The 16,264-nt window shown below is 38.7% G+C and overlaps 1 protein-coding gene across 1 annotated transcript in view; it reads right to left on the minus strand.

The window, feature by feature from the left end:
- The window catches only part of LOC116184847 (extracellular serine/threonine protein CG31145), a 55,503-nt gene that overhangs the window by 9,498 nt on the left and 29,741 nt on the right, over positions 1 to 16,264 (minus strand). The window contains exons 3-4 of the mRNA XM_031508310.1: positions 8,307 to 8,431; positions 5,205 to 5,280 (exon numbers count right to left, since the gene is read on the minus strand). Coding sequence (XP_031364170.1) covers positions 5,205 to 5,280; positions 8,307 to 8,431 — 201 coding nt within the window. The remainder of the gene's footprint in view (positions 1 to 5,204; positions 5,281 to 8,306; positions 8,432 to 16,264) is intronic.

The raw sequence follows: 16,264 nt of genomic DNA on the forward strand, positions 1-16,264 counted from the left end.
TCGAATATTTTACATATTATTATATTTATTATACATATATATATATATAAAGTTTAATTTCAAAAGTTGATAAATTTACTTTTTCAAAAATTTATATCGACGTCGATTGTAAAATATTTTTCAAGCGCACGGTCCATTAGAGAATGAATTATTCTCCCGCCGTTCTCCAATTATTTTCCTCTTGTATTTTTATTTCTTTTTTTTTACGAATTTCACGAATTCTTGAGCCTCGATCGCCGAATAAATTTTCCACCCGCTTGTCTATACAATTTTCAATTGCGCGGAGCAATAATTCTCGCGCGAGTCACGTATGTATGCTCGAGATTTTTGTAAAAAAAAGAGAAAGGGGGAAGGAAGAGGAAAAATCGATCCCATTCGGATTCGAGGCACCGTGAACGATCGAATCGCTAATCGCTAATGATGTAGTCCACGACTAATGATGTAGGTCGATGGTAATTATTGCTGCACGATTAATCGACGAGGTAAATCGGCAAGGTAGATGAGAAACGTCTGACCTCCACTGACGCCCATCCCCCCACTTTTCCCCCTAAAACGCACGGGTTCGCTTAAAACACACACACGACGATTAAAATTTAATCGTCGAGATCGATTGGAAGCAACCCGTATATACGCTTCCAACTGAATCACGTTTTCAAACTTATTCGTATCACGCGTCCTTTATCGCGATGAAACTTGAGAAAGTTCGTCGAAGCGAGGCAAAGAGGGGAATTATCGAAATTTGTTAAATAAAATATGGGGAGGGGTTAGAAAAGAAAGATGTTTTTAATAATGGAGGACAGGGAGGATTCCGAGGGCAAAGTTCGAGCGGCAAATTTAATAACGGGAACTTGGGTAAGAAGGAAGGAAGTAAGGAGGGGAGGGAAACTTCTGTTTCTCGCAAATCGTAGCTGACAATTTTATTTTTAATAAAATCGTTTCACCGAATAAACACCCGAGTTGACGAAACTACGTACAGAATAATGAGAACCGGGCAATTGTTTAATTCCTGAGAAAATCAAATCGATTTTTCCAAGTGAAGACGACCGAAAATCACCGAAATTCGTATAAAAAGAATCGGGGCTTGTTCGGGTTGCCGAATGTTGCCAGGCGTTGGCCCAATCAAAGGCCCTTGAAGCTCGAGAGGGCGCGATAAAAAGAACCTAGAAGAAGCGAAGAAATAATTTCGCGGAGGAGAACTCGTCGTGAGAAATTGTCCGTTCGACGAGTCTCTTCTTCCTTTACTTTAAGAGAGGTAAAAATAGACAGGAGGAAGAAGAAGAAGAAGAAGAAGAGGAAGAGGAAGAGGAAGGAAAGAAGAGGATGTGGAGATTTAGGAATGAGAAAGAGAAAGAGAGAGAAAGAGAGAGGTGTCTTCCTCCTCCTTAACGTGTAACGAGAGCTTATTGCGGGATTGGTGGCGGGATTGGGACGGTGGCAATTTCGTCCTCGAATTCTCCATCTCCCCCTCTCCCTCCCTAGTTCGCACGACGCCCCTCGACGCTTTTCGTATCGCCTTCGTCAGGGAGGATGGGTCCTCCAGGCCGGAAAACTTTCCCTGAAAACTTATTGCCCAACTTATTACCGGAGTTTAAGCCGTCCTCGGCCACTTATCGTGGAATCTTCGGCCGACCGGAAGTTTAAAAGGGGCAAATGTATGTGTGTGTGTGTGTGTGTGTATAGAGAGGAGGAGGAGAAGGATAAAAAGGAGTCGCAATAAGCGTCCGAACGAGGCTCACTTGTCTCGAATTCTCTCTCCGCTTCGCGATATTACGTTTTCTCTGCTTTATTCTTCCACCTCTCCCCTTATACTCAACGGTTCCACCAACCGGTACGGCGATGGGAATTTGGAACGAGTGTAACGAGGGAGAATTGGCGAGAATTGCCGCCTGAAACTGAAACTCACGGAAGGTAAGAAAGAAGAAAGAAAGAATCGAGAAGAGAGAGAGGGAATTAAATTTGATCGAAACGATTGTCATATCTTTGGAGGGATATTTTTTGGTAAATAATAGCTATACCTTCGACGATCTTCTTAATCACTTGGAATTTATGAATTTCACAGGTGTGCAGAGGAGATATAGAATCTGGTAAATGGTAAACGAGGCCAAGATAATAAGAAGAAGAAAAGGAAAGAAAGTAGAAATTCGTATCAAACAGTCAGCTGGCTAATAAATTTCATTCTCACGCCGTACAATGGTTCGAATAATAGAAATACAACTGGACAAAATTATTTCTTTCCGCTTATATATGATTATAGATTTAATTTTTAGAAAACAATACTGATTTTTATTATAACTTATTATTTCGTTAAAAATGTATGTAATATAAAGATATGACTAATGTAAAAAAAAAAATTAACCTTGTATTAATTAGTATAGAATAAAAAAATATATAATATATAAAATAATCAATATATAAAAAATATGTAAATAATATAAATATTTGTGATTTGAATCTTTAAATAACCGCACAAAGTATCTGCGTGACAGCAAAAAACTTGTAGCAAGAAATTAATTTAGAAAGCGCTTCGAATTTGACAAACGTACAATAAATTGAATCTTAAGAAATGATATTCTAAAGAAACAGATGTTAAGGAAAAAATGCTTATTTAAAAAAAGAAATTTTATATATATTTGCTACGGGATGCTCTCGAACAATTCTATCCTATAAATTATTCGATAAATATAAGGCCAGATAAGTCTAAATTTAATGATAACAAAATGATTTAACAAAATAATGATAAAAAATAATGAAATTAAAAATTATAAAATGAAGAAAAGCAAGAAGACATACCGCATATTGACCGCAAAAATTGAAAGGAATAAAAAAATTGCCAAAGTTAGGAATATTATTATTGCTTATTTCTCCAAAATATAAGAAATGATTGAAATGATAGATTGCATATATTATATAAGATAGTTTAAAATTAATTCATAAATATCAGTGGCTAGATTAAAGAATTCTTGCGGGCGTAAACATTAAAATTAATTTTAAAAAAATTTAAAAAAAAAAAAAAATAGAAAATTTCCACTTTCCATACATTCAACTCTTGTTGCGTGGAAATGTGATGTGAAACATATGAAAAATCAAATTATTACATCGTGTAAATTTCTAATACAAAGTAATTAAACTCCAAGTTTAATTTATAAAAAAAAAGAAACTTATTAATTAATAACGATTTAAATTAAAATAGATGTTTCGACATGTTATATCCGTTATTATTAATTAAAATTTAAATGCTTCTCGATAAATTTACAAAATATTTCTCAATTATTGAAATGTGACCGATCAGTTATCCGATTAATTGTTTGCCTCAAAAGATGATTTGAAATTTTAACGTGTAAGAATTATACAGATTACATCGAAACAATTATTTTTTATATATTTGAAAATAAATTTTCAATCCAATTATAAACATCACGCACATTATTCTTACCACTGCGCACCGTCTTTGCATCTCGCTCCCCAAACAGGAAAGAGATTCTTCCTAGGCAAGAGGGAGGTGACAAAGAGGAGGAGATGGAGAGACAGAGATACGATTTTTCTTACCACATGGTTGACGAACTTACGTGGATGGGATTACGAGCACAATTACATAAGTGGAGGGCCAGTCAAGTGTCTCGTGTCGTGCGAGAGGGCCGCTCCAACTGTCCCCTTTCTTTCTCTCTTTCTCTCTCTCCCCTCCCTTCTCTCCCCCCCTCGCGGAAAACGTGATACGTCACATCCTTCCATTGTCTCCGAGAACACTTTCGAGAAGAGCAAAGAGGAAACGAGCATCGAGGGTGGCAGTCGCAAAAACCTTTTTGGACACGTCCATTTCCCCTGGTTAAAATAATGCCAACGGCGGAATTGTAAAATGGAACGTACAACTTTCTTTTTTATAACCACTTATTATTAAAAAAGATTACGAAGATTATGGAGCCAACGACCGTTAAAATTCCTTTAAAATCGCTTCCTTGAAAAATCATTTAAAGAGGATATCCTCTTAATAGTGAATAGTCCATCATCCTCGAGTTCCAAGAGTTTTCCAAGAAGAAACGAAACCTCGATTAAGCTAATTGGTTAATCGAGTTTCTAATTTCTTATTATTGCCAGAAATTCCTCTTCCCACCAATGTTCAATCCCTCCAATATTTATTGGGGAGGATTTGTTTTTTCGCTTATACAGGTCAATTGCCCGTCGGAATATACCGATATATATATATATATATAAATATGTCTCGGCATTCTCCCCTTCTTATCGACCGTGATATTTCGCGATATCCCAAGCCTCCTCCGTGGCGGATTGCGGCGAAAAGCTACGTCACGGACAAACAGCGGGCAAAGTAATTTCGAGCTAGTTTCGACCTCGAAACACCAAACTTTCTTCGCCCTATCTTCATTGCACCCTCGCTCCCCTAATTTCCCCTCTCGTTCTTAATTGCGTCCGCGACTTATACTTGCCAGAAATAATAAATCGTCATCGAAGCGATGCAAAGAAAAAAGAGAAAAAGAATAAAGAGGATTAGAAAGTTGGTAAATTATTTTCGCAAAAATAACTAGACGAATAATTTCTTTTCACGGGTAGAAATTAAATTACGAGGTTGATATTATATTCTCGTAAACAAGAGAAGAAGAAGAAGAAGAAGAAGGGTGCAACAACTTATATAAGTCGGTAGGGATTCGAGTCGTAAGGATTAAACGCAGGTGTATAACTTGCGCGGAGATTCGTGCAAGTTTGGCGATCAAATAAATTGTTAATCCCCGGGGAGCTAACATCCGAGGAATTAAACGCCCCCCGCCGACCCGATTCCATCTCCTCCCGCGGATCACGATTATCGTAGAAATAATTTTTTAATCATTTCCTTCAAACTTTCTCTCCTCCCTTCTCACATTTCGTCTCGTGTAATTTTCGTTCGAGAAGCGATAAGGGACGACCGATTCTCTCTGACAATCTCTCTCGAGTTTCTTCGATAGAAGTGAGAAAAATAATCCAAGTCGTTTCGCTACTTATCTCGTTCCTCATCGGGAGGATTGTATCGACGAGGGAAAGTTTTAATTGTCCTCCTCCTTTTGAAATTTTATTTCAAGGGAGGAAGATATATAACTTGGAGAAGTTTGCTTCGACGTGATAAAGCGAGATTTTTAATTTTCCTCGAATCAATCGTGGATACAATCGTTCCTTCTTTTTAAATCAGAATAAACGTGGATATTGTAAATTGTACTCACCTCATGGGTTTGAACAGCGCCTGCATGTTGGAATAATTTATCTGCAGCTTCAGCTGGGTACCGCCCTCTTTTTGAACTGTGGAAAGAAAAAAAAAGATGCACAAAAGGTTGGATAAAAATCAGATCAGTTCGTTCTCCGATTTCGATCGGGGGGGAAAAAATATCCGATTACTTAGAGACAGAGGATAGCGCAACTCGATCAATTTTCTCGAATCGAATCGAGATATTCGATTTTCAATTGGACACGATCGCGTAAATTTTGTACTCTCCTCGTAAGGATAATAAACAAGCGATTTCATAATAAGAACGTACGAGGAGAGACACGCTCGAATGTTTGGTAGATTATAAAAATTAAAGTTAAATCCGAGCCGGTAAAAGCAGGGTGGCGGGAAAAAGATTTTCTCTGTAAAATCCATTAGTATTAAAACGTTGTACTTCCAATATAAAAATACGGCGAATTGAATTTAATCCAAAGTTTTTCGCGATACGAAATAATAATTTCGCAATTTCACGATTTAAAGGAGGAAAAACGGCTCCCCTCGAGATCCCCGAACGAGGAAAATTTCTTTCCACGCACGAGGAGAGAGCGAATATCGATCGTCCCCCACTGTGTCAATTTCATAAATGATATATACCTAATTTACTGTGCCAGCCGTCCAAGTTGGCCGCGGTCAATTTATCACCGCAGGACAATTAATCGTCGACTGCTGTCGCGTCGCTGAAATTATCGACTTCAACTACTTAGACCTTGTCAGCTTAAACCCGTTCTGTTTACTCGACGAAAAAAAAAAGAGAAAGAAAGAAGAAAAAATCAATTTACCAATTATTCTCCTTCGAAGCTGGCTTATCACACGAAGCATCGCGATATTAATTCATTTTTACATTTTGCAATTATCGCGCGATGAAACGTGACATCTGCAGTCGAGTAATCGAACAGTATTGACGCTCGTGTGCAATTAAAATTGAACGATTGTGCAACGGGACGGAATGAAAAAGACCTTTGTTGCATAGTTTATTAAACTCGTTACGCGATTAAAATAGTTCGTGGAATATTTCGAAGGTTAACTTCTCGTGAACCGAATGGCTTTACACACCTCCGGATACACATCGATTTTCGAACTCGACTGGACGGTGTATACCCTCCTACCTTGAACTCGGTTCTAAAGTTCAAAGGTCGTCTTTTTCGAGAGAGAGAAAGAGAGAGAGAAAGAAATTTGGAAAAGATTTGGCAGAGCGTGTAAAGTAAAACTCTACGTGCGTGCGTTTATCGATTGTCAATCGATCGATCGTTCGAATCAACGTTACAATTCCCTTTAATTTCTCTCGTATGCGATGAAACTGGCCAATGAAAATCCGTAAAACGTATCTCGAAATATCATGAAATTATATATATATATATTTTTCATCGAGGATATCCGCGATTTCCCCATAATTTAATCATCGTCTTTGGAATCCTTTGTCTTTGTGCCCGTCCTCCATAGATCTCCGGATCTAATTTCCCCGAGCGGCTCGATACCGCTTAATAATTACATCCCCGTCGACACTGCTCGCCACTTCATTCAACTTCCCTTCCTCCCATCGGCTCCCTCGATTCGACAACCTATCGAACCCTATCAAAATTACATCCATCGATCCCGCCAGTTTCTCGGCAATCGGCCGTTACCTAACAAGCGTATCGAGTTCTCCTTTGAATCTCCGCTTTTATCCCGCTCTCGATCAACGATCAAGGAAACAAGAAATTCGAAAGAATTTGTTGCAAACGAACGAGGAAAGGAGGAGGCACGATTCGAAGAAATCGAGAAGGAATTGTCGGGTACGACAAGGGAGAGATGTGGATAGAGAGAGATACCGGGAGGAAGAGGGAAAATGGCGCGTGTCGCGAATATAAATAATGGGGAGGGGAGGAGAGGAGAGTGGATACGGGAGGGCGGAAATTGAGCGTAAAACTCTGGTGCCAAGTCTAATTTTAAAGCGTTACGCTCGGAAAGTCGGCGGGAAGAGCGATCCCGATCTTTTCATCCTCCCGCTTGCCTCCCCCGAACGGATCGGGCGATGGCATTGTTAGTCAATGAACCACGTAGTAGCAATTACTAAGCACAAAGCCACGGTCACAATAACACCGGTTAATTGTCTGGCTTTATGGGCCAGCAGAGGAATTAATTTCCAACAGAGAAGATTATTGCGCCGCCGTTTTCAGATTAATTTTATATCGGCTCGTCTAATCTCTTCTCTCTCTCTCTCTTTCTATCTATCCATCTATCTATCTGCTCTTTCACGTTTCATTCGTTGCGACGGCTTCGTTAATCCCTTCCCTCGCGAGCATCGGCCGTGCGCACAACACGCTTTGTTCATCGAGTATGCTGCGATAATTGATATCGCGGACAAGAGACAATCAGCCTTTGATCGAACAGCCTTATTGTGATTTTAAATATTATTCCTTCTTCTTTCTTTTTAAACGAACACCGAGTGATCTTGAATAAAGTTCCTCTGAAACTTCGTTCGGATTTTTTTAAATTTCTCCAACACATATTCTCTTTCTATTTATAATCTTTCGAATAATAGAATTCACGTTTCCGACGAGACATAACGTTTCAATACGACGATTTTTAAAGAAAAAGACGCATAGAATCGGTGGATATATTTATCCACTGTTCTTGTCAAAATACTTTACAATAAAATCAGGTTTTCGAGTCGAGTTAGAATTGGGAAGGCAACTACAATTAAACAGAATCCCTCCCTGATAAATTTCGTTGCCATCGAATTTATTTTGACCGAGGTAAAATTTAATAAACGTCCACGTACGGGACGCTGCCGGTTCACCATTTATTATTTCCCTTAAAGGAAAAATTCCAGGCACGATTTGCGTGCACTGTCGCTCGAAAATTTATATTACAACGTTTACTCGATCGTGTAGCATTGTCCGCTGATGGAAGAAGTTCGAGGATGCCGGTATGTTCAAAGAATCTCGATTAATATCGTACGCTTCCCCCTCCCTCCTTTCTTCCAAGGTTGATCAACGACCGTCCGTTTCTACTACTGATTCTCGACATTCATTTACCTCGAGAACGAGAAAAGATTATCGGTGAAGCAAGGCTCACTCACCGACGTGAACTATAGGCCTCGTCGCGATTTCGTGCAACAATTGGTCCACGTACTTCGACCTCTCCGGATACAGTTCTATCCTCGAGATTTGCAGGTGGAATCTCTCCAACGTCGAACTGTTCTTCCTGAAACAAAACGAACAAGACACTCTTGTGAATGATAATCTCTCGAAAAGAAAACAAGGAAAAACTTCGATCGACCATAGAGAAAAGCGTAAAGATAAAAGATAGAGTAGAATTTTTCTTTACTAGAAGAGACATAAATTCTAAAAGAAGATTCTAGATTTCTAGAAGATCTTTTGAAAACACCGTTGGAAGCCCTCTGTCGACGAGTCTGACCTCTTATGGAGGCCATCCCGTGAACGGTGTTTCCCATGGAGGGGTACGTGAACGTTAAAGGGGTGCTTCGTCTTCAGCTTTCATCTCGCGTATGCGTGACACGTGTCTACCATAACGTTTCATAGAGATTTCCACCGAAACTGGTAGATATTTCACCCCCTTTCGCAACTTTTTTCTTTCCCTTTCTTCCATACTTTCAGTTCGACGAGTGAGAACTGTCGGATCCTTTATCCACGGGGAATGGACTTTTACAGCGGCCGTTACTCGATTCTTATTTGCATAGGCTGTAGCGTTTATATAGGTATTGTTTCCGCTGCTTTTAACGCTTTCGAGATTTCCTTTCGTTCCGCGATATTGAAGGGTAGAGGAAGGGGGATAAAGGAGAGGAGGTTGTCTCACGGTGAAATGGTTGATCAGCGGAAAATACCTCGCCGCTTTTTTCCTCCCCTTTTAACCTTTCGAGAGAAGGGAAATCACAGAATGGGCGAGTCGTCGCTCGACTTGAACACTTGCGATCGCGTTCAATCTTGGCGAATTATCTCGAGATGAGTGATTCGATTTATGAAGAAGATCGAATGCTTTCGATGCTTTTTTCCGGATTGAGGAGATCGATCCGTAACTTTTCCAACATCGTAGAGATCAATATTCGTTGTGATTTTCTTTGCGCGAAGAGAATGAAAATAAAGGCTTGTTAAATCGATGAACGATTGGAATAAATTTTCAAGAATTCGTTTCGATGTGTTCGTTCCGTTGCTATTTTTAATCGAGGCAATCAAATAATTTTCATTAATTTCTTGGCCACGTCGAAGAATCAGGTCACGAAAATTCCCTCTCGTCACAAGCTCCGATGAAGTTGCCCGCGATATTGAAATCAGTTGCTCCGAATGAACACGATTTACGTCGAAAACATCTGACAGCCTCAACTTTCCCAACTCGAAAGTGGAAAATCTCAATCGGTCTTTTTCTCCGTATTCCGAGGAGGTATTACCATGAAAATCTGGACAAAATTTCATAGAAGTTATTCTCTAGGGAAAAAAAAAAAGAAAAAAATCTACCAACGATTCTTTTCATTTTTCGATACGTCGAATTATTCTATGTACGTACGATAAAATACATTTTACATTTTTGAGATTTCAAAATTTTTATTTTTACTTTTACAATCTTTCAATTTTTCCATCTTCTTCCATCATAATACTACCTTAATCGATAATTTTAATCGATAAAACTATCCTTTAACAGGAAATTACAATTTCTTTTCGATACAAATTCAAAATTATTTCTTACCCCTATAAAATATTTATTCCATATTTTCGAAATCTCAATTTATTTGCTTTCGTGTTTTCAGAATTTGCGAATAAAACTTAAAACTTCTTTAGAAGAAAGAATCATTTCTGATACAACGAAAAATTATTTCATAAATCTCAATTCCCCGCTCTTTTGTTCTCCATATTCTCCACGGAATAGGAATTAAATAATCGCCAATCGGCAAACTCTGTCACAAAATACGTGAAAAAGAAATCACAAATTTACGGATACAAAGTCCAAAATCATTTCACACCCGATAAAATACATTTTCCACATTTTCGTTCGCCGCATCGTTTCTCACTCGTCCTCAAATATATTTTCCCATATACGTTTCCGTTTGACATTGAATTGAATCGCGATAAAACAGTTGGAAAGGGAGTTGGGGAGGGGGGACGAGCAATGAGCGCGGAAAATATTCCCGGAATCCCATACGTAACAACAACGAATTCGGTGGCATTCGCCACGTAAATTTTCCAGGAATCCGCGGCGCAATAACGAGGTTCAGGGACGCTCGTAAAAGTTGTTTTTCCTGAAAACTTTATCAGCCATCACGGTCGGCCGTGAGCCGATCTATTAAAATTAATCAGCGGGCTAATTGCAGCTTTAATCATCCCGCGCGTCTTCCCCCATCCCCCTCGTTTTTTTCAATGCACAATTCGTTGCGCCACAATTACGCAACGTGTTTTTCTTTTTCTTCTTCCTTTTCCTTCTCTCTCTCTCTTCCTCTCGCCCGTTTCGCCTCGAAACTTTCCCAACGGCACACAATACGTGGATTCATTTATTCATAACAATGTATCTGGGTCTTTGAAGCGAGGAAAGATTACGTTGGAAACGGTCGGTAATTCGACCCACTTTTTTTCGAATCCGATCTCGGTTAACAGGAATTATTTATAAAAATTATCCTCCATTATTTTCTCCCCCCCCTCCTTGATGCGATGTTTCCACACAATTGGAAACGTAATATCGCATTGTGTCGTTGGGTAATTACATTCGCAAGCATTATATTGACGAGAAGCGACGGAAAGGATTGACGAGAGAGGCTCTGGCGAAGGAGAAGGAAGGGTTCCTTCTTGATCCGAAGGAAGCGAATCTCGAGAATCTTCTTCGAGGTGAATCGACTCGAGAGAGAAAGAGAAAGAGAGAGAGAGAGGCGAGAAGGGCGTGGATCTCGCGACACCTTAATTAACCAACTTTAGAGGTGTTTGAAGGTGGGTGAATTAATTGCCTCAAACCTTCCCTCCTCGCATATATTACCATGCCTATATACCGTATTCCCCCGATCAAAGAGTTATTCCGAATCAATTTCCCTCCTTTCATAAATATGAACGAGTTCAATTTACATAGCACAGTACACCTGTCAATCTAATTTCATTCTTGTCATTCCTCCGAATATTTACGGAGAATTAATTTGAATTCTTTAAAAAAAAGAAAAAAAAAAAAAAAAAAAAGTCTCTTCTCGATTCATCGGAGGGACAAAACGGAAGGGGACATAAAATTAGCCTCCTCGAGACCGTAAACGAAGAAGATTGATGAACAGAGGAGAAGAGAGAACAGAGGACCGGTTGACTTTAGGCGGACTTGGACACACCGATCTCTCGAAACGACCTCAGCCATGCTAATCTCCATTGTCCACTCGTTTGCCATTAATTCCAAGGACCGTCATGCGCCGTTTTATAAATAACAAAGAGCACGAACGACATATCAACGACGACGTTTTATGATTCACGTCCACGTAACGTCGTCGTCGTCATCGTCGTCATCATCTTCTTCTTCTTCGAATCCAACGATCCGACAACGAGAGAAAATCGGTGATTAATTCTTCCTTTCGTTCGTGGAAATTCGTCATCGTCCATTTCGTCCATTTCTTTTTCCTTTTTCTCTTCTTCTTCTTCTTCTTCTTCTTCTTCCTCTTTTCCTTTTTTTTCCCTTCCGTGAATAATTCTTCCGCGAGCGAGACACGGAAGCAATTTGGCTTTGCATAGGCTAATTAACGTAATCTTGCGAACTGGGACTGGCGTGTGGGAACGGTACATTAAACCGGCATGAGCGTGTAATTTGATTGTGCATTTGTGGCCGTTCCACGACGTTCTTTCGTTTCACGACAAGGGAAATAGTTATCGCCGAGCGATAAAAGAGTTCTGCCCGATGAAACACGAAGAAAGGAAGGAAATCGGTTCTCTGAATGGGGTTACAATATTGCAAATAAAAAGGAACGAAAAAGGAAAGAAAAAAAAAGAGATGGATGTCGAACGATCGAGCCACGTCGCGTGACGAAACGCGCCAAGGAAGGAAGAAAGGAAGAAAAAAAGGGCGAAAGAAAGGAAGGAAGAAAAAAGGGAGAAAGAAAGGGAGAAAGAAAAAAAGGAAGGAAGAAAGGAAGGAAAGAGGAAGGAAGGAAAGAAGAAAGGAAGAAAGGAAAGAAGGAAGGAAGGAAGGAAAGAAGGAAGGAAGGAAGGAAGAAAGGAAGGAAGGAAGAAGGAAGAAAGGAAGGAAGGAAGGACGAACCGAAATAGACGTCGAGACACGTTTTGATTTTTCTTTTCTTCCAAATAAATCCCTCCCTCCCTCAGACTGATCTTGCGTCTAATCCACGCGTGTGCCTCCACCACTCGTGGACGCGTTCAATATGCAACCGTGTATATTGCCTTGGATTAACCACCGTGGGCCGGGCCAAAGCGTCGGATTACCGGACAAATTGATACCGCGCTGTGCTCGTCACAGTGCTGTCAAAACACGATGGAATCGCCACAGTATGTAATTTTCCTCTTCTCCTCTTTGAAAACCTTTCCCTGGTTTATACTGGAAGGTTTTTAGCAAACGATCAAAATTGCGAGCGTAATTGGTGACGTTGTACAAATTTGAACGTTTTACCAAACAACGAAAAACATCCTGTTGTGCGAATTCGAGAAAGAGGCGTCTCGATATTACCCGAAAGATAAAACTTTCGATTAACCACCATCTGTATTGCATCCAGGTGGTTCAAACAGGCCGCCGATTTTAAAATAAAATCTCCTCGTTATTTTATTTCGTTTTGTAAAAAAAAATTATTCTCATTACTGTCGCGCATTTTTCATATATTAGACATAGGAGAAGGCAGATTGTAGGGATTGGTCGAAACGTGGTTAAATCAACCTCAAATGCACGAGATCCTGATCGAGAAACCGCGAAGCACGTCAAGTTGGCAGGTGTGTATACGTACTCGCGGATAATTTGGTAAGAGACGCGGGTCGGACGAGGAATCGTCTTAACATTCTCCAGAGATTCTCTGTTTCCAATTATCCCCCAGGCGATCCCCGCGTCTAGACGAGGCTTTAATTTATAATACGATTGAACGGGCAAGGGGGAGGGGGAGAGGATTCTTGCAACGAATTCGAATTATCCCGTAGGCGTCTTTGATAATCGGATATCGGGAACGAGTGAATCGCGTTCACTCGTTACGGAGGATTAATTTTAATTTATCTTTCAAACGAATGTTAACCCTTACTCCCCGAATCCTCAAAGACAATACGACGAATGAATATTCGTCTCACGACGATTTTCGCAGCAACTTCTATCAAAAATTTCCAAAAAACCATGATCTTGTTATTACACGATGTATCTTCCAAGATTTCAAAGCTTTCTTCAAGAGAAAAGGAAAGAAAAGAAAAGAAAGGAAGAACGACGAAAGTAATAATTTTCTAAGATCCTCCAAGCTTTAAGAAGAAAAAAAAGAAGAAAGAAAGACATTCTCTAAGATTTCAAATTTTCAAAGAAGAAGCAAAAAAAAAAAGAAGGAAAACAAAGATAACAACGTCTAAAAAAAAAAATCTCGTATTTTTCAACGCTGTTGATTATTCCCCTTATAACCCAGTAAACCAATTTCCAATGGCGCGCGTATAATAAAAAAAAAAAAAAAAAGGAAAGGAGGAAAAAATGAAAGGCATCGGTCGCCTGATGATTTTTGGCGGAGAGAGGTGCGAAAATCGATAAAGGGAGGAGGGCAGACAGCCACTGCACATATTGGCCGTGCCGACAATTGATGAGATCGTTAAAGTAGGCACACCGTGTATATCTAGTTGGGGTTTCGTACAATTCGAGTGCAAGTGTACACGGGGGTACGTGTACGTGGGTACACACCCGTGTCGCGCTTCCCTGTGTGCACAGGTCAGAATGCACACAGTCCGCCTCAATATGCAGTGATCACTAATGCAATTTCATGGCGCATGCACGTGCAGTAACGAAGGCTTAGGTCACGCTTTCATATACACTGACTGATTACGTCTTGCCTGTGGACGTGAATCCATATAACTAACCCGGGATGTCCCGGTATCGTTTTATGAAAACGATATTCCATCTGGAAATCGAACTATATCTATCCCCATCCCCTCCCCGTGCTATTAATTAACTTTCTTGTTTAGTTTAGACGATCGCGATCTACTACTACTCGTGATCCGTGGCGGGGAACGGGGAACGTCTTTCGAAAATTGTATCGAATTCCAGCGGATTTACTTCGATCAATACAATGATGAATTCTAATAAATCTCGTATCGTTGAAAATTTAAAAATTTTGGTATCGATGAAAAAAAAAGGGGAAAAAAAAAGGAGGAAAATATGTATGTTGTTCGTTGTATAATATTTTATTTTAATTTTTTTTTTTTTTTTTTTTTTTTTTTGCTGTAACAGTTTACAGGAAAAAATTTACGCGTTTCGAAAATTGTATCGGAACAGCGATCTTCGACTTTTTAATAACGAACGTGGTTTGGTTGAAATTTGGAATTTTCGTATATTATTGAGGGAAATATGTGTTTCGCGTGTACACAGGAATTTATGTTTCCCGAAAATTGCATCGAAACAGCGGTTTTTAACCTTCTGATAAACGCGTATCGACGAAATTGAAGGTTACAAATTTCGATATCGGCAAAGGAAATATACCTTCGCGTATAGGAATTTATCATGTTTTTCCCGAAAATTGTATTCAAGCAGCGGCTCGTTGAAATTTAAATTTAGAAATTTCAATATATTTCGTAGGGAATTTAAAATCTTTTTCTGCTGACACTCGTTCCTTTTCTAGAAAAAAAAAAAAAAAAAATACTTATTCTAATCTTTTGAAAAAATTTTATACTTAAAAATCGAAGCTTCGAATTAAAATAAACACTTCAAATGATCAAATTGCGTGTTTGCGCAATGGATGAAAGGATTGTTACAAAAATGTTGAAAAAAATGGATAATCATATCATGGATATAGTGGAAACATGCAAATAAAGTCGAACAGTTTAATATTCTCCGGTAATATCTCTGGCAATATAATTAGAGACGATTGCTTTTTTTCCCCCTCTTTTATTTTAACACATGAGGACAAAAATTGGGAAACTTCCCGGAAGCTTCGGTTTCTCTCCACTGGTCTGGAAAAAAGTTTCCAACGACAGTTTGCACTTTTATCGGAATAAATAATTATCGGCTGTCTGTTTGGCTCCTTTTTTCGTAAAAAAAAAAAAAAAAGAAAGAAAAAGTATCGAAGAGTCGTAAAACAATCGACATTGAATTAATAGGAACATTGAAACTTGGAGAATGGTAAAAGGCATGATTATATTTAGAAGAAATCCAATCAAACGTTTCTTGTTTCTCGTTCTATTTATACTTTATCCGAAGAGGTAAGCAAAACTAGCAATTAGTATTAATCGAGCCAACCTTGACCCTTGATGGATCTTATCAATCGAAAGACGTCTCTGAACAAGAAGCAAACTATTATGAAACCAAAATACCGTTTATTAAAACTGTAACGTTGTATTGATTTGCTTTGGATACTTCGACAACATTTATCTCAATATAAGAAACAAAAATAAATAATAACTTTTCCATCAATTGCAATTTTTTGATTTTTAGAATCATTTGAAAAATATATATGTCACAATATATGCTTCACAAGAGAATAGAATTCTATTTAAAAATTTTCTTTTTCCATAAAAAATAAATAAACTTAAATCACTCCCTATTTTAAAAAAATAAAAAGATATTGGATAAAACAAGACACATTGTTTTTACTGATAAAAAATAATATTCAAAGCGAGAAAATCCAGCGAAAATACAATAAATTATTAAATCATTAAATTCGAAGACGAGTCCATTTTTGAACCAGCATGAAACGAAGGAAAAGATATTCGATAAAACGTTCCAAACGAGGCACTGATAAAAATATCCAAAGAATGCAACAAATGATTAGTAAATTATTAAATTCGAAGACGAGTCCATCTTTGAGCCAGCATGAAATGAAGAAAAAGATATTGGATAAAACTGATAAAAATATCCAAAGCGAGACTACAACAAATGTTTAATAAA

This window comes from Apis dorsata, unplaced genomic scaffold, assembly GCF_000469605.1.
Source record: "Apis dorsata unplaced genomic scaffold, Apis dorsata 1.3 scaffold_82, whole genome shotgun sequence".
Taxonomy (NCBI): domain Eukaryota; kingdom Metazoa; phylum Arthropoda; class Insecta; order Hymenoptera; family Apidae; genus Apis; species Apis dorsata.